This window comes from Eurosta solidaginis, chromosome 3, assembly GCF_040869045.1.
Source record: "Eurosta solidaginis isolate ZX-2024a chromosome 3, ASM4086904v1, whole genome shotgun sequence".
Lineage (NCBI taxonomy): Eukaryota > Metazoa > Arthropoda > Insecta > Diptera > Tephritidae > Eurosta > Eurosta solidaginis.
This window is the reverse complement of record NC_090321.1, coordinates 59973337-59997611: the sequence shown is the minus strand read 5'-3', so window position 1 is coordinate 59997611 and position 24275 is coordinate 59973337. Positions and strand designations below refer to the sequence as shown.

The 24275-nt window shown below is 35.1% G+C and overlaps 1 protein-coding gene across 1 annotated transcript; it reads right to left on the bottom strand.

Moving 5' to 3' along the window:
• Positions 1-135: 135 nt before the first annotated feature.
• LOC137243804 (gustatory receptor for sugar taste 43a-like) lies at positions 136-21905 on the bottom strand. Its single transcript, XM_067771953.1, is given in 12 exon segments — positions 136-271; positions 951-1040; positions 1173-1241; positions 1311-1503; positions 4243-4321; positions 4603-4731; positions 4793-4936; positions 5018-5080; positions 5150-5249; positions 6421-6565; positions 21491-21545; positions 21610-21905. Coding segments are annotated over 12 exon segments (1284 nt in total). The 5' UTR covers positions 21764-21905; the 3' UTR covers positions 136-208.
• Positions 21906-24275: the final 2370 nt, after the last annotated feature.

Genomic DNA, 24275 nt, shown 5'->3' with positions numbered 1-24275 from the left:
ACGACGCAAATTGGAAGAGAAGCTAGGCCTTAGATCTCTTCGGAGGTTATCGCGCCTTACATTTATTTATTTTTATTGAGGAAAGAATAGAATTTTGGTAATATTGTTCATTTTATTTATTTTTATATAATTTTTTTTTATTTTTTATTATCAAATAACATTTTCGTAAAGCCACTTCTTGAACGTATACAGATTTGAATATATTTCCTTAACCATTGGTGTTTTGAAATTGTATTAAGATAACCAAATAAGTGCAAATAGCGGAGCTGAACTAAAATAGAAGAAAATATATCAGATCTCTTATAAAACAGAAAAACTTATGAAAAATAAGCTAAGTATAGGTTAAATGATTATCGAAGAAGTAATACAGAAGGGAATTCTTGTATGATTGATTGCTTTGGAAGTTTACAAGGAAAAGGTTTTTCAAAAAGATAAACATGAAATGAACTCAGACTAACGATAATCACTTCAAGGTTACACAAACCTTTTACATCAATTGCCTTTTCATTGACTAATATAACTATTTGCGTTTTATAGGTGCTCTCTTGGAAATTCATAATGGATACATACAATAAACAACAAAGCTATTCTTGGGAAGTATCAGTTATATTGACACCTATCTTCTAATATATTACTTAACTTACTGGAACGTTATAATAAATACATCAAAATGCAACATGGCATTAAAATTATTAGTTTTTCCAAGTTTGTCAAAGTTAAAAAACTACATGAATATTGTGTAGTCCAAGTAAAGGCCCAAATTATTATGCGACCAGGAGTTGGCACTGCGGGAGTACGCCCAAAAACTTTGTCATTAAAATAACAATATTTTTTATTACTGATAAAGATGCTTCCAACCAAAACAATCACACATTCCACCTCCCTAAATCTACCAAAAAATGGTTTTAAAGATTTATCATAACCAAGGATTCACAAACATATATACATACCGATGTCAGTAGAGTTCGGTTAACACTACACAAACCGCTGGCAGAAAATTCCACATCAACAACTAATAATTGCTGCCAGAATTTTTTCACCTTAAGGTAAGCACAAAAAAGTAAATAATTAAGTAGGTATAATAACAAATTACTAGCACATCGTCTAATTGGCATATACTGTTAACTTAGTTTAATATGAACTTTTCCATATGTATGCTTATCGATACATACCTCTTCTGCCAATATTGGCTCGTGTACTATACGTTCAATTTCACATACTATTTGTATAGTCTTTTTGGACTGCAGAGTAAATAGAATTGATAATGAGGCATTAAAAAGTTTGCCATTCAAAACCAAATATTTACGCACCTCAATAGTCGCCAAATGACACGGCTCCACAACCAAAATTAAGCGTAATGAATGGAAAATAATCCACAATACTTGCAGCCATATCATTCCACTATCCTTGTTACTGAGCAATTCTAAGAAAAGAAAATATGAAGTGGCTACCAAATGCAGCAAACAGGATACCAAAATGAAGAGTACAGCAATGCCATACGAACTGTGTAAAAAAAGAATTTGGATTACCTGTTTGTATTAAGATGTTTCATATGAACAGGATTGGTTTTGACAATTATTTTTTGTTTTTCAATTTTAATATGCTAAATTACTAATACATTAAACTGTTTTATATCTATACAAAAAACACAAAACTAGGTTGCACTAGTTGGTCTGTAAGAACCTCACTTGGACTGAATGTGGGCACAGTGTTGCATAATACAAAAACGTAAGGAATTTTAGTTTTTAGAATAATGAGTTTTTCAAGGACCTACAAACTTGAATAATTTTTTATAATAGCGGGAGTCAGACCTGGCTTTTTGATTCGTTAGTCTGAAGTTTTTTATGTGTAGGTAATTTATTTTTATTAAATTATCGAATGTGTTGTGGCTTACGCCACTTTTGCGTTTATAAAATTTAAATTCTTAAAACGGTTATGGTGTTATTTGCATGTTGTTGTTGTTGTAGCGATTAGGTTACTCCCCGAAGGCTTTGGGGAGTGTTATCGATGTGATGGTCCTTTGTCGGATACAGATCCGATACGCTCCGGTAACACAGCACCATTAAGGTGCTGGCCCGACCATCTCGGGAACGATTTATATGGCCACATTAAACCTCCAACCAAGTTCCATGAGGAGCTTGGGGTCGCCAGAGCCTCGTCTGTTAGTGAAACGGGATTCGCCGCTCGAAGGTGAGGTTGACAATTGGGTTGGAGAAGCTATATATTGCGCTACACAACCCCTTGAATCCCGTGTTATTTGCATATTCACTGCATGTACATATAAAATTGAAAAAAAGCAGATTTGTCAAAATCTGGGGCCGAATCGTTACATACGATCACGGATCGACACTGCTACAACAACAACATCACGGATCGAATACGATTTGAAAGAAAATTGCAGAATACGTCAGTAGTATAATTTATAACGATAAGAAATCAAATACTATTTTTGAAAGTGCAAATCTGTTTGCCGAATTTTTTAGATCTAATTTTGTTGATGACGGTATACTGGATGATGTATCGAGTAGTGTTCAGTTTATTCCATCTTCGCTTGACTTTGGTTCTTTAGTGTTAACGGAGAAGGACATCATCGATGCCATAAAAAAATTTAAAGTGTTCTAAGCAAGTAGATGTGCACCAATTATCTGCATTCTTTCTCAAGCAATGCATTTCATCATTCGTGGAACCAATACTATTCCTATTTAATTTGTGGTTGTTGATGGTGTAAAATCATTCTCATATAGAGCAACTTCTGGGGTTCCTCAAGGAAGTATTCTTGGTCCTCTATTTTTTGTCATTTTCATCAATGATTGTTCAAAGTGCTTTACGGAGTGTGAACATCTGCTTTATGCCGATGACTTAAAGATAAAAACTCTCTGATTTTGAAACATTAGAGATTGAAGTAAAAATTTTCAAGAATGGTTGTTCGGTTACCTTCTGTACAATTAGGTCACCACTACAGACTTCGTATTCTATTTCTGATACTGTCCTTAGATCCAGTAATAAAATCAAAGACCTTGGTGTTGTATTTGACACAAATTTTACATTTACTGAACATTTGAATTATGTCATACCTAAGGCGTATTCCTCGTTAGGGTTTATTCGGCGCAATAGCTCTGAATTTAAGGATCCATGCACTAAAAAATTACTTTATAATACATTTGTAAGATCTAAATTGGAATATGCTTCCATAATCTGGAATCCGTTTTATGAAGTACATACTAATAGAATTGAAAGGGTTCAAAAAAAGTTTTGAAAATTCGCCTTGTCCGGTATTAGGTTTGATTTACCTATTCCATCTTACGTTTCTCGTTGCAAATTGATTAATTTGCATACTCTTGCCAGTAGAAGACTGATTTCCGGTTTAGTAGTTCTTCATGATGTCTTAAATGGAGCTATAGACTGTCCATATTTATTACATTGCATACGACTTAATGTTCCAACACGATGTCTGCGCCATAATGATTTATTTGCAGTTGACCTTTGCAAAACAAAGTATGTTCAGAATGAACCTAATCAGAATATTAGCTGAGTTTAACTTGCTGTGTAGATAAATAAATTTAGATATATTTGCCTAATCGTAATGAATTCAAACAAATACTATGCTTGTACTATTCATAAACTTTTTAATTATTAATTCTCAGTCTGGAAGGTTTGTAAACCACTAACTTAAATAAATAAATAATTTAAATGGGATTATAATATACGATAGCAAACAAATCTTGATTTATTTTGAATGAGTTGCTCATTTTATGGTCAACAGTACGTTGGAACATATTTTAAAGTCATAACAGGTAGAATGAAAATGTCGAATTCGTTGTAAAATATAACACTTAATAACGTTTACCAACATTAACATTCCGATTACCATACAAGTAGTACGATCACGAATGTTATAATCCAAAAAGCATGTTTTTATGTAACGATTTGGCCCCTAGTGTCAAATCTTCACCTACGATTACGTAAAAGCAACTGTTCCAAAGAAAAATTTATAATCAGTCAGTCGTATTAGTTAAATAGGACTGTAACATAAAAAAAAAACGTGTCGCGACTTATTTTAAGTTTACGATAAAAGGAATTTCAAGTACTCGGTAACATTTATCAATATTCCGAAAACAATGATCATGTACGATATAATCCGAAAACCATGTTTTTACGTGACAAGTACACAAGTGCACGTACATGAAGATTCGACCATTATTTTATATATGTTTTGCTATATGAAATTGATTGGTAACTCACTTTGAAAGTAAGCGCATGCATTTCCCCAGAGATTCATGATTTTCCTCAAGTAATTTCAATAAAATGACCTTATTTTTAGCTAGAAATAAAAAATAATAAAATTTCTTACAATACGTCTGGTTGGATACAATATTTGTTCAAATACCAACTAAATTATTAGCAAAACTGAAAACTAAATTTTTATTTATTTAAATTTTAAACCACACTTAACGAATGGCGAGCAAACTCTTTTAAGTAACGAGCTTTTTATTAGGATAGGCCGATATTTGTTGCAGGTTTTTGTTTTCAATTTATAACTCTTTTTAATCTTATTCTTATATCCCTATTCTCTGCGTATTTTCAAATCAAAATTTTATGTACCTGATCCTTCTTTCTGCAATGAGCCACTTGTTAAGTTAGCCAAACTCTGATGTAGCGTCAATGGATGTTGAGATACAACTTTTACAGTAGTAATTGATGGGTTAATTCCTTTTTTTTTATGATTATCTTCTTTACAAACATATGAAAAGTGCTTTGAAGAGTTTAAATATTTCGAAAAACCAATGATTACCTTTCAAAAAAGTGCTTTTTAACATAACATTCAGCCGTCGAAATCGTCTACCGAGACCAAAAGCGGTATTAGCAAAATTAAGTTGTAGACCAGTTAATATGAAATAGAGGGTATAAAATGGTATATACCGTTGCACGTTTATCTCTGCGAATAATAAACAATGTTTCAATGGGTATTTTAATTAAACAATCTACTTATTAATTGCTAGTAGACTTCTGAATTTACCAGTACCTTCTTGGGAAGTTCTTATGCTTATGGCGCAACGTAGCCAAGTTGAAATATCAAGACCTTTAGTATACAAAAATAACAAATTAAGTATTATAATGTAGTTTTAACACATAACTAAAATATATTTACCCAGAAGTGCAGTGATCACAATTAAAGGTAATACCATCATTAGTATGGCCAAAACGCGATCTCGTTTAAAATTCGAAAAAGAATGCAATGAATCGTCGATCTAGGTGGAGAATACAATTTTCAGTAAGCGTAACAGTTATACCTGTAGTTTTAAAGCTAAACATATTGGCTCGTAGTCATAGTTAAAACAAATTGGTTCTATAGTTAATTGCTGCTTTTTGGCATAATTTCCTATGAGCTCTCTGTGAAAACATCAGCAACTAAATGTAGAACCTATTTTATTGTGACTAAGACTGAGCCACAACACTTAGTAGAGCACCATTTCTTAATTTTTTTTTTTTCAAAAACGGCCCGAATTTAATTGAATAACGTTCTATCTCAGTTTTCGGTTTCAGAACACCATATCTCAGCATAAATTAAACATGCTATCAGCAAAGCTGGGGTGTTTATAAACAACATTCCAAGATAGGGCAATTTGCTGAGACAGGAAGTTTTTGGAAACAATTCTAGGTTGGGGGTTCTTCGAACGAAATCTGTAAGTACGTTTTTGAACCGCCAACCGAATAGGCCACTCAGCCGCTTATATATATTTTGGCACCTAAACAAAGCTTTAACTTATTCAAACGAAGTATTAAAACGATTTCTTATGCGGCAGTTACCCACGAACGTACGTAGAAAAAACGTGTCCGCTGACACGACCTATCTTATGAGTGTGCAATGTAAACGAAAACTCACCGACGTGCAACGCCCGTACGTACGTAGCCCGGAACGTAGAAATCAAAACAATTTTGATTTTTTCGGTAAGAACGTGTCAGCTGATCGCTATCTCACTAGACAGAGTTGCCTAGTAAACTTTTGTGCGCTAATTTTTGACCGTTTGCAATTTTATGCAAAAACACCTAATTAAAGTTTGAAAAATTGTGAAAATAATTCGAAATAATTATGTAAAAGTGCAGATTATAAATATGTAATCTATTTATACTTATTTAATATTTATTCCGGCCTTTTACAATATCAAAAATTAAATTGGAAAAAGTTGATGTTTCCATAAGCATACATGCAAAATGGTCAATGGCAACAGTGCTTATCTGTAAACAATACACACACAAATAGGTTATGTACATGTACACAGACGCACACATTGATTCCTACGGGCTTGAGAGTTCGGTCAAACGTGCGTCGTACGACAAACGTCCATGCGTACCACACACGTCGGTGGGTAACTGCCGCATTACATATATACATACATACATAAGTAATTACTCACTTACCTTTCTCAATCATGCATTTAGCTCACGTGTCGATCGTAATCCCCACAAGCCACAACCTACGCCCGCTGAACATGCCATAACCACCACCGAAACATCCAGTGCTGTTACCACTTTCGAAGTTGGTGATTTCATTCTAAAAGATGGTCTATTATTGGTCAATTTTCACAGTTATGTAGTTGTGCATTAAGCGCCGATATTGGTGAAAAGAAGTTACATATTTACGCAAGGCGAGCAAAACGCGAAAGAGAAAAATAGTAAAAAAGATTAAATAGAGAAAAGATTTCAAAATTAGGTAAGTAATTCAGCAAAGATTTAGTACATAAATAATATCCTATCATTTATATTTACAGTTGGATTTAACAAAATACTATTTATATACAAGAATCAGAAGTGTAATACTTACAAATTAATGGTGAGTTATATATAATACTTATATTCTACATATTAATAAACTAATAAATGATACATGATAATTTAAAAATGAGTTAAAAATGTTGAAGAAGAGATACTTGTTGCTTTGCAAAAGCTATTGTAGGAATGCACTATTTACATAAATCATTATTTACACACAGGCGATGTTCTGCTCGTCATCCCAAAACTTTTCCTTCCCTCAATTTCTCTTCCTTTCCTCCCCCTAATAAATGATGTACAGTTGCGAAAATGTACTCGCAAATTTTTTTGTTTAACGGATAATTCACGGCAAATTCACGTACAAGAATTATTTTCCTAACTGGTGTCTAAGGTGGTTTTAGAAAAGTGGCACGCTGACTTCACGTGAAGTTAGCGTGCCACCCTCAGAAAACCACCTTAGAGGCCAGCTAGGAAAATAATTCTTGCACACGAATTTGCCGTAAATTTGCCGTAGATAAGTGGCATATTTTATAAATTCGAAAAAAAAATTTCTAATTTTTTTTATGGTGCACCGCCAACTTCACGTGAAGTTAGCGTGCCACCCTCAGAAAACCACCTTAGAAGCCAGCTAGGAAAATAGTTCTTGCACACGAATTTGCCGTAAATTTGCCGTAGATAAGTGCCATATTTTATAAATTCGAAAAAAAAAATTTCAAATTTTTTTTTAGGTGGCACCGCCAACTTCACGTGAAGTTAGCGTGCCACCCTAAGAAAACCACCTTAGAGGCCAGCTAGGAAAATAATTCTTGCACACTAATTTGACATAGATAAGTGGCATATTTTATAAATTCGAAAAAAAAAATTTCAAATTTTTTTTATGGTGCACCACCACCTCCACGTGAAGTTAGCGTGCCACCCTCAGAAAACCACCTTAGAGGCCAGCTAGGCAAATAATTCTTGCACACGAATTTGCCGTAAATTTGCCGTAGATAAGTGGCATATTTTATAAATTCGAAAAAAGAAATTTAAAATTTTTTTTATGGTGCACCGCCAACTTCACGTGAAGTTAGCGTGCCACCCTCAGAAAACCACCTTAGAGGCCAGCTAGGAAAATAATTCTTGCACACGAATTTGCCGTAAATTTGCCGTAGATAAGTGGCATAGTTTATAAATTCGAAAAAAAAAAATTCAAATGTTTTTTATATTGCACCGCCAACTTCACGTGAAGTTAGCGTGCCACCCTCAGAAAACCACCTTAGAGGCCAGCTAGGAAAATAATTCTTGCACACGAATTTGCGGTAAATTTGCCGTAGATAAGTGGCATATTTTATAAATTCGAAAAAAAGAAATTTCAAATTTTTTTTATAGTGCACCGCCAACTTCACGTGAAGTTAGCGTGCCACCCTCAGAAAACCACCTTAGAGGCCAGCTAGGGAAATTATTCTTGCACACGAATTTGCGGTAAATTTGCCGTAGATAAGTGGCATATTTTATAAATTCGAAAAAAAGAAATTTCAAATTTTTTTTATAGTGCACCGCCAACTTCACGTGAAGTTAGCGTGCCACCCTCAGAAAACCACCTTAGAGGCCAGCTAGGAAAATAATTCTTGCACACGAATTTGCGGTAAATTTGCCGTAGATAAGTGGCATATTTTATAAATTCGAAAAAAAGAAATTTCAAATTTTTTTTATAGTGCACCGCCAACTTCACGTGAAGTTAGCGTGCCACCCTCAGAAAACCACCTTAGAGGCCAGCTAGGAAAATAATTCTTGCACACGAATTTGCGGTAAATTTGCCGTAGATAAGTGGCATATTTTATAAATTCGAAAAAAAAAAATTTAAATTTTTTTTATGGTGCACCGCCAACTTCACGTGAAGTTAGCGTGCCACCCTCAGAAAACCACCTTAGGGGCCAGCTAGGAAAATAATTCTTGCACACGAATTTGCCGTAAATTTGCCATAGATAAGTTGCATATTTTATAAATTCAAAAAAAAAAAATTCAAATTTTTTTTATGGTGCACCGCCACCTCCACGTGAAGTTAGCGTGCCACCCTCAGAAAACCACCTTAGAGGCCAGCTAGGAAAATAAATCTTACACACGAATTTGCCGTAAATTTGCCGTAGATAAGTGGCATAGTTTATAAATTCGAAAAAAAAAAATTCAAATGTTTTTTATATTGCACCGCCAACTTCACGTGAAGTTAGCGTGCCACCCTCAGAAAACCACCTTAGAGGCCAGCTAGGAAAATAATTCTTGCACACGAATTTGCCGTAAATTTGCCGTAGATAAGTGGCATATTTTATAAATTCGAAAAAAAGAAATTTCAAATTTTTTTTATAGTGCACCGCCAACTTCACGTGAAGTTAGCGTGCCACCCTCAGAAAACCACCTTAGAGGCCAGCTAGGGAAATTATTCTTGCACACGAATTTGCCGTAAATTTGCCGTAGATAAGTGGCATATTTTATAAATTCGAAAAAGAATATTCAAATTTTTTTTATGGTGTACCGCCAACTTCACGTGAAGTTAGCGTGCCACCCTCAGAAAACCGCCTTAGAGGCCAGCTAGGAAAATAATTCTTGCACACGAATTTGCCGTAAATTTGCCGTATATAAGTGGCATATTTTATAAATTCGAAAAAAAAATTTCAAATTTTTTTACGGTGCACCGCCAACTTCACGTGAAGTTAGCGTCCCTCCCTCAGAAAACCATCTTAGTGGCCAGCTAGGAAAATAATTCTTGCACACGAATTTGCCGTAAATTTTCCGTAGATAAGTGGCATATTTCATAAATTCGAAAAAAAAAATTTTAAATTTTTTTATGGTGCACCGCCAACTTCACGTGAAGTTAGCGTGCCACCCTCAGAAAACCATCTTACTGGCCAGCTAGGAAAATAATTCTTTGCACACGAATTTACCGTAAATTTTCCGTAGATAAGTGGCATATTTCATAAATTCGAAAAAAAAAATTTCAAATTTTTTTATGGTGCACCGCCAACTTCACGTGAAGTTAGCGTGCCACCCTCAGAAAACCATCTCACTGGCCAGCTAGGAAAATAATTCTTTGCACACGAATTTGCCGTAAATTTGCCGTAGATAAGTGGAATATTTTATAAATTCGGAAAAGAAAATTCAAATTTTTTTATGGTGCACCGTATGGTAAGTGGCATATTTTATAAAAATATATAGGCGCATAGTCAAAATAAAATAGGTTTTAAATTTAGTTACAGCCTTTTGATATAATTTTCTATGAGCTATCTGTCAAAAAATCTGCAGCTAAATATAAAATCTATTTTATTTTGACTATGACTATGCGCCATAGTCTTTGCATGTTCTTTCATAAACCATTCCAATAATGCCGTTTAAAATATGAGTTACATATGTACATCTGAGCAGCAACTTTATGATGACCTGTGCATCACTTACGAAAGATTTTTGTATTTGAGTTAGGTAGAAAGCTACGCAAATTTTCTGCATTATGCCTGCTATGGTTTCTATGCTCAAAAGAGTGTGTCAGGATGGAGCATCCGTAACGCGGGAAACACCCATACCCAAAGATAAATAGATAAAAAAAAAAACAGTAGCGATCCTTTTCATCTTTTGATGCAACAGTTAAGGGTAAAAAACGCTGATGCCAATGTCTAGTATTGAACATTTGTACAAATATTAAACAGACAAAAAAAACGCCTGCGGTAGCGAACATACTGCAATAGCCACTATGGCGCCGTCTGTCTGTATTCTACAAACGTCTGTCTATTTTGTTATGTATATGCATATGCTTCGTACAGAGTCCTTGGAATGTGTGGTAATTCCCACGCAGTTGACAAGAGCTGAACAGCCCTTGGTGCAAGTATTAAGGCCATAAAAACAGACGCTGACGCCGCGGCGCGCCGCCTAGGTTATGTTGTTGAATTGTTTGTGGTTGTACTAGTACAGTGGTCACCAAAATGAAAAGTGTGGCTGTGTGAGTAAAACTAAAATCATCTTATTGGTAGTGGTTTAGTTGTTGATGAAAAATCAATGAGGGAGAACATATGCACGAATGTTTGTTAACACACAAAAATTAATTCGTAAATATGCCATACAAATACTACTTTATTATTTAAACAAAATAAATTGTTAACATTAAACCATGAAAACATTCTGCGCATGAGCGTTTGTTTGCAAAATACTTTTTCGCAAATGCGTAAATAATAGCCTCATCCGATGTTGCTACTCTGCTTGTTCAGAACAGAAGTAGTCCGAAACTTTAATTTTCTGGGAAAACGCAAACGAAGTTTTATTTTCCCATAGTTTTATTATAAAAATAAGCCTGGCGACAGCGATGGCGATCATTTTTGTCTCTTTAAGTATAATTTTATCAGCCGTTTATTTAGGTATCATAAAATCTTGAAATATGAAAATTTTGTGTGTAAACCACAAGATGTCTGAAATCATCTTTTAAAACTTTCTGTTTTAGAAGGATTCTTAATTTTTTGAAAAATTTAAGTAACACAGAATTATTAAACTATTCTATTTTACGTTTGTTTGCGCCAAAAAAAATTAAATTGTCTCAGTGTATAATAGAAGGGATGTTTTCTTGCCAAACTGGGCTCCGATAAATCCATTAGAGTCAGCAGCGGTAGCTGGCATACATATAGATAAATGTCTTTCAAAAATAGAGGTCCTAATGTGAGAATGTTTTGCTTTTTTACTTATATGCAATCGGTGTTGACGATCGGGTTGTTGTAAACAACGAAAAAGCCGATTGAGCACGTGTGAAGGTCGAACATAGTTCGTTGCATAGGAAAGCAAATAACTGCTTTTGATACAGATCTGCCTGTGACCGTTGCATTAGGAAATGAAACATACATACATAATTTGTTCCTTTTTAGCAGCAGTGATTAAAAAAAACAAATTACACACATGAAGTAATGCGGCAGTTACTCACGAACGTACGTACCAAAAACGTGTCAGCTAACACGACCTATCTTATGAGTGTACAATGTAAACGAAAACTCACCGACGTGCAACGCCCGTACGTACGTAGCCCGGAACGTAGAAATCAAAACAATTTGGATTTTTTCCGTAAGAACGTGTCAGCTGATCGCTCTCTCACTAGACAGAGTTGCCTAGTAAACTTTTGTGCGCTAATTTTTGATCGTTTGCAATTTTATGCAAAAACACCTAATTAAAGTTTGAAAAATTGTGAAAATAATTCGAAATAATTATGTAAAAGTGCTGATTATAAATATGTAATCTATTTATACTTATTTAATATGTATTCGGGCCTTTTCCAATATCAAAAATTAAATTGGAAAAAGTTAATGTTTCCATAAGCATGCATGCAAACTGGCCAATGGCAACAGTGCTTTGTTGTAAACAATACACACACAAATATGTTATGTACATGTACACAGACGCCCACATTGATTCCTACGGGCTTGAGAGTTCGGTCAAACGTGCTTCGTACGACAAATGTCTGTACGTACGGCACACGTCGGTGGGTAACTGCTGCATAAGCGAACATGGGAAGGTCATATACATATGTATGTACAAACGTACATGACCGCAACTATCCACTTAGCTGTCCTATTTGTAATACATAAGTATGAGGAGTATAGATAACATTTTCTAAGATCTGTTCCGCAGCCTTTCTCTAGTTTACGTTGTATTTTACGAAATTTTTTACGGATTTTTTTTGAAAGGGTTGAGATTGTTACTAATGTGTGGTAAGTGCTATGACAAGTGTTGATGCCTATTGAAAATGGAATGCGATGACAAGGTCTATTGAAATGGCACTCATATATGTACCTAAAAGGAATGGAAATTGGGTTACCCAAATCACTATCGTATCATTCTTTGATTTAGACGGTTTAGTTTCACTTAGCAAGTGCGCGAAAAGTTTTATTACAAATTTTAATATTTACATATATGAACAATGGCTTCACGTCCCCGCGGTAAACCGTGCAAGACTGACCCAACTTTTTTAGCCAGTCGAATTCTTTTTTTTAAGAATGAAATCATAAAAAATGGGGGCATAGTTAGTGCTACAAACGAAATATGGAAGTGTATTTCCAAGGAAGTGAAATTAAGTGCATCCACTCTTCATTCCTATGTAGTAAATAATAGATATAATTTAAGAGACCATCAGGCCTGTTCTGAATTCCGACTCGGAATGAAAAGTAAAACGACATTGATTTCGACTCGGTTTCTATTTGGTGTTCTCAATTCCGATTGTAAAAAATCGATTCGAAGTCGATTTCGAATCGTTTTCATTCCGATTCGGTAACCAGTTTAATCAGCTGTTTTTGTTTATGTGTTTTGGTTTAAGTATCATAAAATTTTATTTTAATTAAAAAATGCCTGCAGATATGGTTTTTGATGCGCAGACGCAAGAATACGTGCTATTGTGCGTGCGAATCGTAAAAATGCGCTGGATCGGAATTCAGAACAGGTCGACTTCATTTCGATCAGCATCGATTTGTTTGCCTAATAGATTTCTTGATAGAAGTTTTTAAAGAAAGATTTATTATGCCAATTTAACTCAAATTTAAACAAAAAATACACACACCTCTTCCAAATAAAATGAAGAATTTAAAAAAAATTATTTGAAAGACAAATATCGCAACATTTGTGTATAATCTGCCAATTAATTTTCATTCCGACTGCTCAGAGGCAATACTTTTCAAACCGATAATTTTTGGTCGGAATCGAAATTGAGAACACCAATCCATTTCGATTCCGAAAAAATTGATCGGAATCGGAATCCAGAACAGGCCTGCATATTTATGGAAGCCAAGTTAATGAAAGTGTAGAAAGTGAATTTCTGGTAGAAAATAGTAAAAGTCAGAGCTTCAATTCCACTGTATTATCCGTGGGCCAGTATGAGACATTTTCATTCACAATCAATAAACGCACCTTTAATGAAATGTTAAACGAAATATCATATTACACCTTAATTAATGGAAAAAAAAGACGGAGGGTAAAGACTGTGTTGCAACCCAATCTGTGGAGTGATGAAATTTCCAGAGCTATTTGGAATCATTCTAAATTTAAACATGGTTTTAATTTTAAGTCGCATCACGTCACCAGAGATGGATCTGCCGGAAAAATAAAAGGTAAGCATTCAAATTCATACCAACATAAACATATGAGCCCTTATTTTTATACCTTTCATGAAAATGAAATGGTATATTAATTTCGTCACGAAACCGAAAATTGTAAGTCCTTAAAGGAAAATAGATAGACCCACCATTAAGTATACCGAAATAATCAGGTTGAAGAGCTGAGTTGATTTAGCCATGTCCGTCTGTCCGTCTGTCCGTCTGTCTGTTTGTATGCAAACTAGTCCCTCAATTTTTGAGATATCTTGATAAAATTTGGTGAGCGGGTGTATTTGGGTGTCCGATTAGACATTTGTCGGAACCGACCGGATCGGACCTCTATAGCATATATCCTCCATACAACCGATTTTTCAGAAAAAGAGGATTTTTGTAATATCTTACCCAATTTAACAGATTGAAGCTTCAAACTTCACCATATACTTTCGTATATTGCACATATTGTTGCCTGAAAAAATTTATGAGATCGGTCGTATATATAGTATATATCCCCCACAACCGATTGTTCAGATAAGGAACTTTTCGTAATTACTGCCCTATTTTAAGAGCTAGAGGCTTCAAATTTCAACGAATGATTACGTATATAGCATATATTGTTGTCTGAAAAAATCATAAAGATCGGTGGTATATATAGTATATATATATAGTATATATAGTATATATATATAGTATATATATATATATATATTTCGCAAATTTTAGCCCCATTTTAACAGCTAGAAGCTTCAAATATCACCGAATATTTACGTATATAGCATATATTGTTGTCTGAAAAAATCATAGAGATCGGTTGTATATATAGTATATGGTTCAGATAAGAAACTTTTCGCAATTTCTACCCCATTTTAACAGCTATAAGCTTCAAATTTCACTGATTGCTTACGTATATAGCATATATTGTTGTCTGAAAAAATCATAGAGATCGGTTGTATATATAGTATATATCTCATACAACCGATTGTTCAGATAAAAAACTTTTCGCAATTTCTACCCCATTTTAACAGCTATAAGCTTCAAATTTCACTGATTGCTTACGTATATATCATATATTGTTGTCTGAAAAAATCATAGAGATCGGTTGTATATATAGTATATATCTCATACAACCGATTGTTCAGATAAAAAACTTTTCGCAATTTCTACCCCATTTTAACAGCTATAAGCTTCAAATTTCACTGATTGCTTACGTATATAGCATATATTGTTGTCTGAAAAAATCATAGAGATCGGTTGTATATATAGTATATATCTCATACAACCGATTGTTCAGATAAAAAACTTTTCGCAATTTCTACCCCATTTTAACAGCTATAAGCTTCAAATTTCACCGATTGCTTACGTATATAGCATATATTGTTGTCTGAAAAAATCATAGAGATCGGTTGTATATATAGTATATATCTCATACAACCGATTGTTCAGATAAAAAACTTTTCGCAATTTCTACCCCATTTTAACAGCTATAAGCTTCAAATTTCACTGATTGCTTACGTATATAGCATATATTGTTGTCTGAAAAAATCATAGAGATCGGTTGTATATATAGTATATATCTCATACAACCGATTGTTCAGATAAGAAACTTTTCGCAATTTCTACCCCATTTTTACAGTTATAGGCTTCAAATTACACCGATTGCTTACGTATATAGTATGTATTGTTGTGTCAAAAAATCATACAGATCGGATGCGATGCTAAGCTTGACCCACTTAAGCGGAAATCAACAAAATAATCCCAAGAGATTCGATGAGTAGGTAATATTTAACGCCTTTTTCCTTAATATTTTTCCGTTAAAAGTAAGCAAGTAGAAAACATTTAAAGCACTGCTATTTTAAGGTAAAAAAAAAACGAAGGCACAGTTGGTGCCTGTCTATATATTCAAAGCTAATTAATTTTCCGAAGACTTGTTTATATTTAAGTCGCACTCACTTATCACATCATTTTAATGTCAAACTTTTAAATTTATAAAAATAAATTTATATTCTCAGCTTTACATACTCCCATAATCATAAAAAATAAAATAGGTTTATAAAGCTCTTAAAATTCAATACTTGCATGAAAATGTAATTTTAATATGCTTTTTAGGTCTTTTATATTTTTTATGAGCATGGGGGTTAACCTATAAAAACGTTGGCTTTTTTCTATCACGAGGCTGGCATCGCTTTTTGAAAACTATGGTTTTCTAAATTTTTTTAAAACGTTAACAGATCGACTGCTGAGTGGAATATCACTCTATGTCATCTGTCGTTTCAAAAACGCTATATTTGTATAATGCCCTATTTCAGAATTTGTTTCAAAAACGCCCTATCTCAGAATTCGGTTAAAGAACGCCCTACCTCAGAAATTCTTTCAAAACCGCCCTATCTGAGTTCAATTCATGGCTCAATTATATGGTTGGCTGATTTTGTTTTTTTCATTGCATGGTCGATGGGATTGTCAAAAGGAGATGGCAAACTCAAAATGAAACCATCACATTGGCAACATTTTCTTGCTACAACAAAAACTGCCAAGTTTTATGTTTTCATTCCATTCGCATACCACCAACACACAGATTTTGACAATCTGAACTAACATATTCTACAACGCCTGCAATACTTACGAGGCTAGCCATGAAGGTATGGCCTAATCTTCTAAATAGTTCGACTTGTGCGTTAGGTTACGTTTAACTGGCCGGTCCGTGAGGACCTCACATAGACTGATTGAGTCCGTAGTGTTACCAGAAGTTTGTTTTAACGACCAAACTGAAAGACCCAATCAAAAACCAGGACCTATGTTATAAAATAACCGTCCTCTTGGCAAATACTAGAAGCTTCTTAGGGCTTACGCCACTTGCTGCTTCAAGATCTGACAGCTGTATCACTCCTAATAGCTGGAGTCTTAGCCTGGCAAGTGCAGGGCACGAGCACAGAATGTGCTCGATAATTTCCTCCTCCAACCCGCACTTCCTACATCTGCTATCACTGACCAAGCCTAATTTAAAGGCATGTAACGCCAGAAGGCAATGTCCAGTCAGAATACCCGTCATGAGTCTACAGTCCTCTCTTTTTAATGATAGAAGCAACTTTGTTAGTCTAAGGTTGTAAGACCTACACATAATCTTCGACACTTTACAGTAGAGCTGCAAAAGTATCGATATTCGGCATACTCGATATTTTCGATATTTAAGAGGGTGGGTATCGATATATCGCGATATATATCGAATTTTTTGTTATAGTGAAAAGCGCTTACTCAGTTTAAAAGCAATATCAGGTATATATTAGAAATTTATGTAAATATAATATATACATATATATATATATATATATATATATGTAATATTGTCTTCATAACTTCGAAACGATCATAAAACATATTCTGCAAAGTTGTCCGCGATGGTAGCTTATACAGTCATGCGAGGCTATATACAAAGTTACGACACCCTTTGTCATCCACTATGGGAAAAGGTCGAACGTCTGCGGTGGCTAAACCCCAGTAGGGTGCTGGCAAAAGCCTTTTACGTGATGATGGATCTTCATATGTTTTTTCATATAAAAATTAATCTTATTTGGCGAGCTATATCAATCTAAATTTGCAGTTGTATGCGATCGTTCTAGATGGTGAAACAAATTGGACGTATTACCACTAGTTGTATAACATTTTTTGCAATAGTATTACTGATTTTGTCAAAATGAGTCCAAATGCTTGACTTTGTACTTCGTAGCTTTTTGGCAACACAATTTTCGTCTTCAAACTCAATGATGTCTTCTGTTGCGTGTATATCTACATATACGAATACGTGTATGTATGTGTATATAATATGAAAAAATAACGTAACTTTCACATTGAACTTTTGTAAGAATTTTTCAATATTCAGAGCCACCAACTTGTTAGGTATTCATCTAAAATAAACACAAATCTGACATAATGTATGTAAATTTATTTATTCATGTTTTATTAATTATAAGAAATGGGAATAAAGTACTCGATATTTAGAAAAAAACATCGATAATCGCACCACGAATCTGGTATCGATATTTATATCGATACTTTTGCAGGTCTACTTTACAGCCCCGCGCTTGAATCCACGCCTTTCCCGCTTGGTCGATCATGTGAACTCTCGCCATCGCTTAATATCGCCCAGGATCAGGTAGTCTGTTCGTCTTGTGATTGATGACGCTATACTACTATGGCCATATGGTCGGCGCTCAAGCTGCCCCGGGGCACCGAGCCTGGTTGCGGTTGTTAATGCTATGTTCTTTGCTACCAGGTCTACAGGTTAAATGTGCAAAATGGGATACAGTGCAGCCGTCGGGGGTTTTTTCAGGGCTCCCGTAATGCTATGCATCAATAGTCTGCATACCCCCACTAATTTTTTGAGGTATGTTGTTTTTTGTGTGCCTTTCCACCAAACAAGAACTCCATAGTATAGAATAGGGCTTACAATCGCTGTAAAAACCCAATGAGAAAGAGAGAGCGATATGCCCCACGTACACCCCAGCATTATTTTACATGCGTAGAGTGCCGTTGAGGGTTTCTTGACCCTCTCCTCCACGTTGAGCTTCCATGACAGCTTACTGTCTAGGATGATTCCTAGATATTTTGTGCAAGGTTTCTCCTGTAAGGTCACCCCTCCTAACTTAGGCCTGGTCCAATTTGGGACCTTGTGCCTCTTTGTAAACAAGACCATATCCGTCTTCTTCGCATTGACTTTCAACCCGACATTAGATGCCCAGGTATGAATATCCCGAACTGCCCGATCCATCAAAGAACTAATCGTTGGAAGGCACTTTCCACTTATGACAATTGCAACGTCATCTGCGTAAGCCGTAAGTTTTCGGGGCCCCCTCATCGAATCGCCTGAGCAGTTGGTTGATGACCAGCGTCCACAGCAGAGGTGATAGCACCCCTCCCTGCGGCGTGCCCCGTCCATTGATTTCGTGGCCTCGTACAATCCCCATTGTGATGTAATCCTTCTGCAATTTAACATGCAGCCGATCCATCTGATTAAGGCAGGATGTACTTTAATCTAATTAAGACCATCCATAATCGCCCATTTTGCAACATTATTGAAAGCCCCGGCAATGTACAAGAAGACTCCTAAGGCATACTCCTTATATTCCAGGGATTTCTCTATGCTTATTACCACCCTATGCAATGCGGTGTCTACCGACTTGCGTTTGGTGTACGCATGCTGTGTTGTGGAGAGCAGCTTTTCATTCACGTTGGACTTTATGTACACATCTATCAGCCTCTCAAAGGTTTTGAGCAGAAATGATGTTAAGCTAATGGGTCTATAGTTTTTGGGATACACGTGACCGATCATCCCCGCCTTTGGTAGGAAAGCTACACGAGCAGTTCTCCAAGAGTGCGATACATGATTCAGCCTTATGCACCCATCGAATATTATTTTAAGCCATTCGACGACCGCCATACTTGATACTTGTAGCATGGCCGGGAATATACCGTCTGGGCCCTGCGATTTAAACTTAGCGTTACGTAGCTCAAATTTTTTGATCAAACATTGCACTGTCACCGAGTTTTAAACTTTATTTCAGCTTTCAAGTTTCTAGATATCTGTATCCATGCGACCTAGCAGAATTTTTTTTATATAATATTGCATTGTCACCGGGTTCTGACTTACGGCCCAAGTTTCATGTCTATAGCTCATCGGGAAGTTACTGGAAAATCGATTGCAAGATTCCCCCCGTTTTTAAAGGATTTGCAGTTATCTTGACTAGAGCGCCACTTTGTTTTCTATAAGTTGTATTGTCACCAGGCCTCTGACTAAGTGCCAAGTTTCAAGTTTTCTTACTATCTCGATACGCGTGCCATCTAGCGAATTTTTTTGATCAAATGTTGCATTATAACGGGGTTCTGACCCACGGCCCAAGTTTCATTTCTCCAGCTCACCGGGAAGTTACTCAAAAATCAATTGCAAGGGAAGTTACTCAAAAATCGATCGCAAGATTCCCCTCGTTTTTCAGGGATTTGTAGTTATGTCAATTAGCATGCCACTTAGCGGAACTTTGTTTTCCATAAATTGTATTGTTACCGGGTCTCGAACTATGTGCTAAGTTACAAGTCTCTAGGTAAACGGGAAGTTAGTTAAATATGGATTGAAATATTCCCAAATTAAAATTAATTTTCCTAATATCTCGATCCATGCGCCACCTAGCGGAGTTTTTTTGATAAAATATTGCATTGTCACCGGGTTCTGACTTACGGCTCAAGTTTCATATCTCCAGCTCACCGGGAAGTTACTAAAAAATCGATTGCAAGATTCCCTGCGTTTTTTCAGGGATTTTCGTTTATCTCGATTCGTCTGCCACCTGGCGGCATTTTGTTTTCCACGAATTGTTGTGCTATCGACTCGCAAAGTATGTGCTAAGTTTCAAGTCTCTGGATCACCGAGAAGTTGGTTAAAAGTCGATCGCAAAATTTCCATTTTAAAATAAAATTTCTGAATATCTCGATCCGTGCGTCACCTAGCGGATTTTTTTCACTTGCATTGTAATGTCTCTCAGATCTGAACTATGTTCTAAGTATCAAGTGTCTAGCTCAACGGGAAGTTACCGAAAAAGACTTTTCCGTGGGTCAAAAATTCGTATGGAAATGAGAGGATAAACATGAAAGCGACTTAATATAAAGGTAAAAAAATTATAACAAACGACTTGAAATGCCATACTTATACGTATTTTCATTTACTTGAATATACATACAGTTACGCACAAAAGTAAGTGCACACTTGGTTTATGCTGAAAAAAAAACACAAATGCAGTGGCTCACAGCTTAATTGATAATTTACATCTAAAATATTGCAAATTCCCTAACAGAAACCACTTTCCAAAAAATGTCAAAGGTTATTCAAAGGTAAGAAGAATTAATCCAGGCATGCTTAACGAACGAAACGATATCATTTCGTTACGATAATCAACGCTAATAAACGAAACGAAGTCATTTAACGTTAATTTGTCGTTCTTAACGTTAATAAACGAAACGAAATGACTTCGTTTCGTTTATTAACGTTGATTATCGTAACGAAATGATATCGTTTCGTTCGTTAAGCATGCCTGAATTAATCAAAAATAACCAGCAAAATTTTCAAATATTTTTTCAGAATTTCTAGAAAATTTTTGAGTATGCAGTTTTGTAGCCCAATAAATTTTAGTATAACAATGTGCAAGTAAGAAATAGCTCAAAACTTTTCCTGAATTTTCAGAATTTTTTTCGGCGAGGGTGTTGAGCAATTTCTCACATACAAAATGCATTTTTGACCATGCGATATATGAGCTATTTCTTACTTGCACGTTATTATACTAAAATCTATTGGGCTACAAAACTGCATACTCAAAAACTTTCTAGAAATTCTGAAAAAATATTTGAAAATTTTGATGGTTACTTTTGAAATTTTGATTAATTCTCCTTACCTTTGAATAACCTTTGACATTTTTTTGAATGTGCTTTCTGTTCAGGAATTTGCGATATTTTAGATGAAAATTATCAACTAAGCTGTGAGCCACTGCATTTGAGTTTTTTTTCAGTATAAACCAAGTGTGTACTTACTTTTGTAAGTAACCGTATGTATAACTAATAATATACAAACAAGTTTTTGTGAAAAAAAACTTGCATAAACTTACCGCACGGGCGCCTCTGAATTCGCATCAAATAAGAGTCCATAATAAGTTAAGAACACTAAAAACAAATTTTAGTTATAAAGAAATTAAGTTGTTTTGAAAGCCTAAAGTATTTAATTCACCTATTCCTGAGCACAGTGATGCTGAATAAACCGTAAACATGATACTACGTCGAATATCCAAAATACCCTTAGAATTACGTCGTACCGAAAATGGTGCTAATGCCAAAATTTTGCTAGTATAAAAAATGCAAAGCGTGGGTTCTGTAACTTCCATACTTCGAAAAATACTTTCTCTGGTAGTAAATTAAGTATATTTGTGTTATTGTAAACTTTTATAGTTTAAAAAACAAGTATTTCTAAACTTTTTTGTGTATACTATTCTTGAACAAATTTTTTGAGTCTATTTAAAATTTTGCTTTCACTACATACCAAACCGGCCGCCATTTAATAACGTACTGATTGGTTTTTTTCGGGATATGAAATTTTGAAGTGGTCAGTTTTGTGTCGTTTGTAATTCACAAGTTTATTCGCAATATAAATTTGTAAACACATTCTTTTAAAAATGTGAATATATTTGCGTTTGAGTGTATCAAATTTTTAACGCCTTCAAATATGCAGTGGTTCGCAAACTGCGATTGTGGAATTAGCATACTGTGTGTAATATTTGGGTTTATTTATGAAAGCAATTGAATATCCCACCGAGTTCAAAAAAGGAACTTACCATTTTTGCTTTGCATCAATTCGGTAGGGTCGAGTCTTAGCAACCTCAAACATTATTGATTACGGAAACAGTGGCTTAGTTTTCTGAATGAAATGACGAAAATATAAGACAAAGTATTTATGAGTTGTTAACTTATGATGTAAATCGTCAGGGCCACTGATTACTGATAATTAGCAACTTAACCGCATTTTGGACAAAGAGTACATTTCGAAGTGTAAGTGGTAGCAAGTCTAGGTTTCCCGAGGGGGGTCTTGTGTTATTCAGAAAAATTTAGGATGGAATAAGGTGTCCAGAAACTTCAGAGAACAAACCTAGGTTGTGAAAAATGTGATTTGGGATTCCTGATGATCTTGGGTAAAAAGAATCTATGGTGAAAATAGATGCAAAAATAGGGAACGTCCAATCATTTCCAATAGCGACGAATCTGCCCTAAGGGTTTTGTGCTTTTATCCGCCTATAGTGGCTCTAACAAAGTCTCGAAGAGAGCAGCAACCTGTACTACCCATTACAACAAATAAAAATGGGTCCATTTGTTTAAAAAAATTTATCCGTAAATCAGTTAAAAATTGCACAGGTATGCATATCGCACACCAGTTTGCAAACACCTGCCCAGACAATTCAAGCTGGTATTTACAGTTTCACCGTTTAAATTGTAAATAATCATTAGAGTTCGTGACAGTGTCAGCGAGGACTAAATCAGTTTAGAGCTAATTATATGCATAATTAAATTGTCAATGTGTGTATACTTTAGCACATACATATACATATGTACATTAGACTGGACATATTTTGTATGAAAAAAATAAAAGTTTTTAAAAAAGCGGTACAGCCCACTCAAATTAATCCTTTGTATATAGGTAATAAATTTCCAAACTCTTGGGCAGATAACTTAAGGTTAAGGCGTGGCACATTTCCATTAGAATGCCCAGAATCGGGTTTTTTGTTATTTTCGAGAGCCATGCCTGACAAAACCTTATAAAAAGTTGTTAATACGCTATTTCTCTTCTAAAGTGTATTTATAACAATTAAGTGAATGACAACAATTTTTTGAAACGGGTGTGGCACCGCCTCTTATTTGATCATGCATTGGGTACGGTTTCTGGAGCCATAACTCGAAGACCGATTGACGTAACTTACACATTTTTAAATGGGGGCAGAAACCCTTTACACTTATTTGCTGTACAAAGAGGAATACTTCTTATAAAAGACTCAAAATCATTAAATAAATACTCGTCTTTCGATAATACTTAGGGCCAAGAAACTGAACTAAAAGAACTGTGCCATAGATCTCTAGCTCAGTATATGATGTTCGTTTACATCCGAACTTAGACAACCTGTCTTGCTCTTCTTCCATGTTGTTTAAAACTGTTTTATGGTTCTCCATTAATTAAAAAAAAAACACTTATTTGCTTCAGGTCGATTCTTAACAGCATTTATTTCTCTTTTTGATCCAACTTCCTCAAATTAGCCATCATCCAATGAGTTTCTAGCTCCGTATCCCGATCAGTTCTCACGGGAATGCTCTGGAGTATTGGGTCACTGGAGAAAAGAGGTGAAAGGCAGATGTCGCCGTTGTGTTTCATTTAAAACATACGGCTAGAGGCCAAGTAGCGACATCTATTTTTGAAAAGGTAGGTTTATTAAAGGCAGCGTTGCCAAATTAAAGACAAGAAATTAACAAATTGATGGGTTTGATGGTGAATGAAGACAAAACGAAGTACCTGCTGTCATCGAGCAAAGAGTCAGCGCATTTGCGCCTTAGAAAGTACGCTACTTTTGGCAGCCGTAATTTCGAAATAGTAAAAGACTTCGTTTATTTGGGAACCAGCATTAACGCAAGCAACAACATCAGCTCTGAAATCCAGTGAAGAATCACTCTTGCCATTAAATGCTAATTTGGACTAGGTAGGCAATTGAAAAGTAAATTCCTCTGTCTGCAAACAAAAACCATGCTCTACAATTCACTTATCGTACTCGTCATGCTATATGGTGCAGAAGCATGAATCAAATGAAGCGGCTCTGGGAGTTTTTTCGAGAAAAGTTTTCAAAAGATTTACGGACCTCT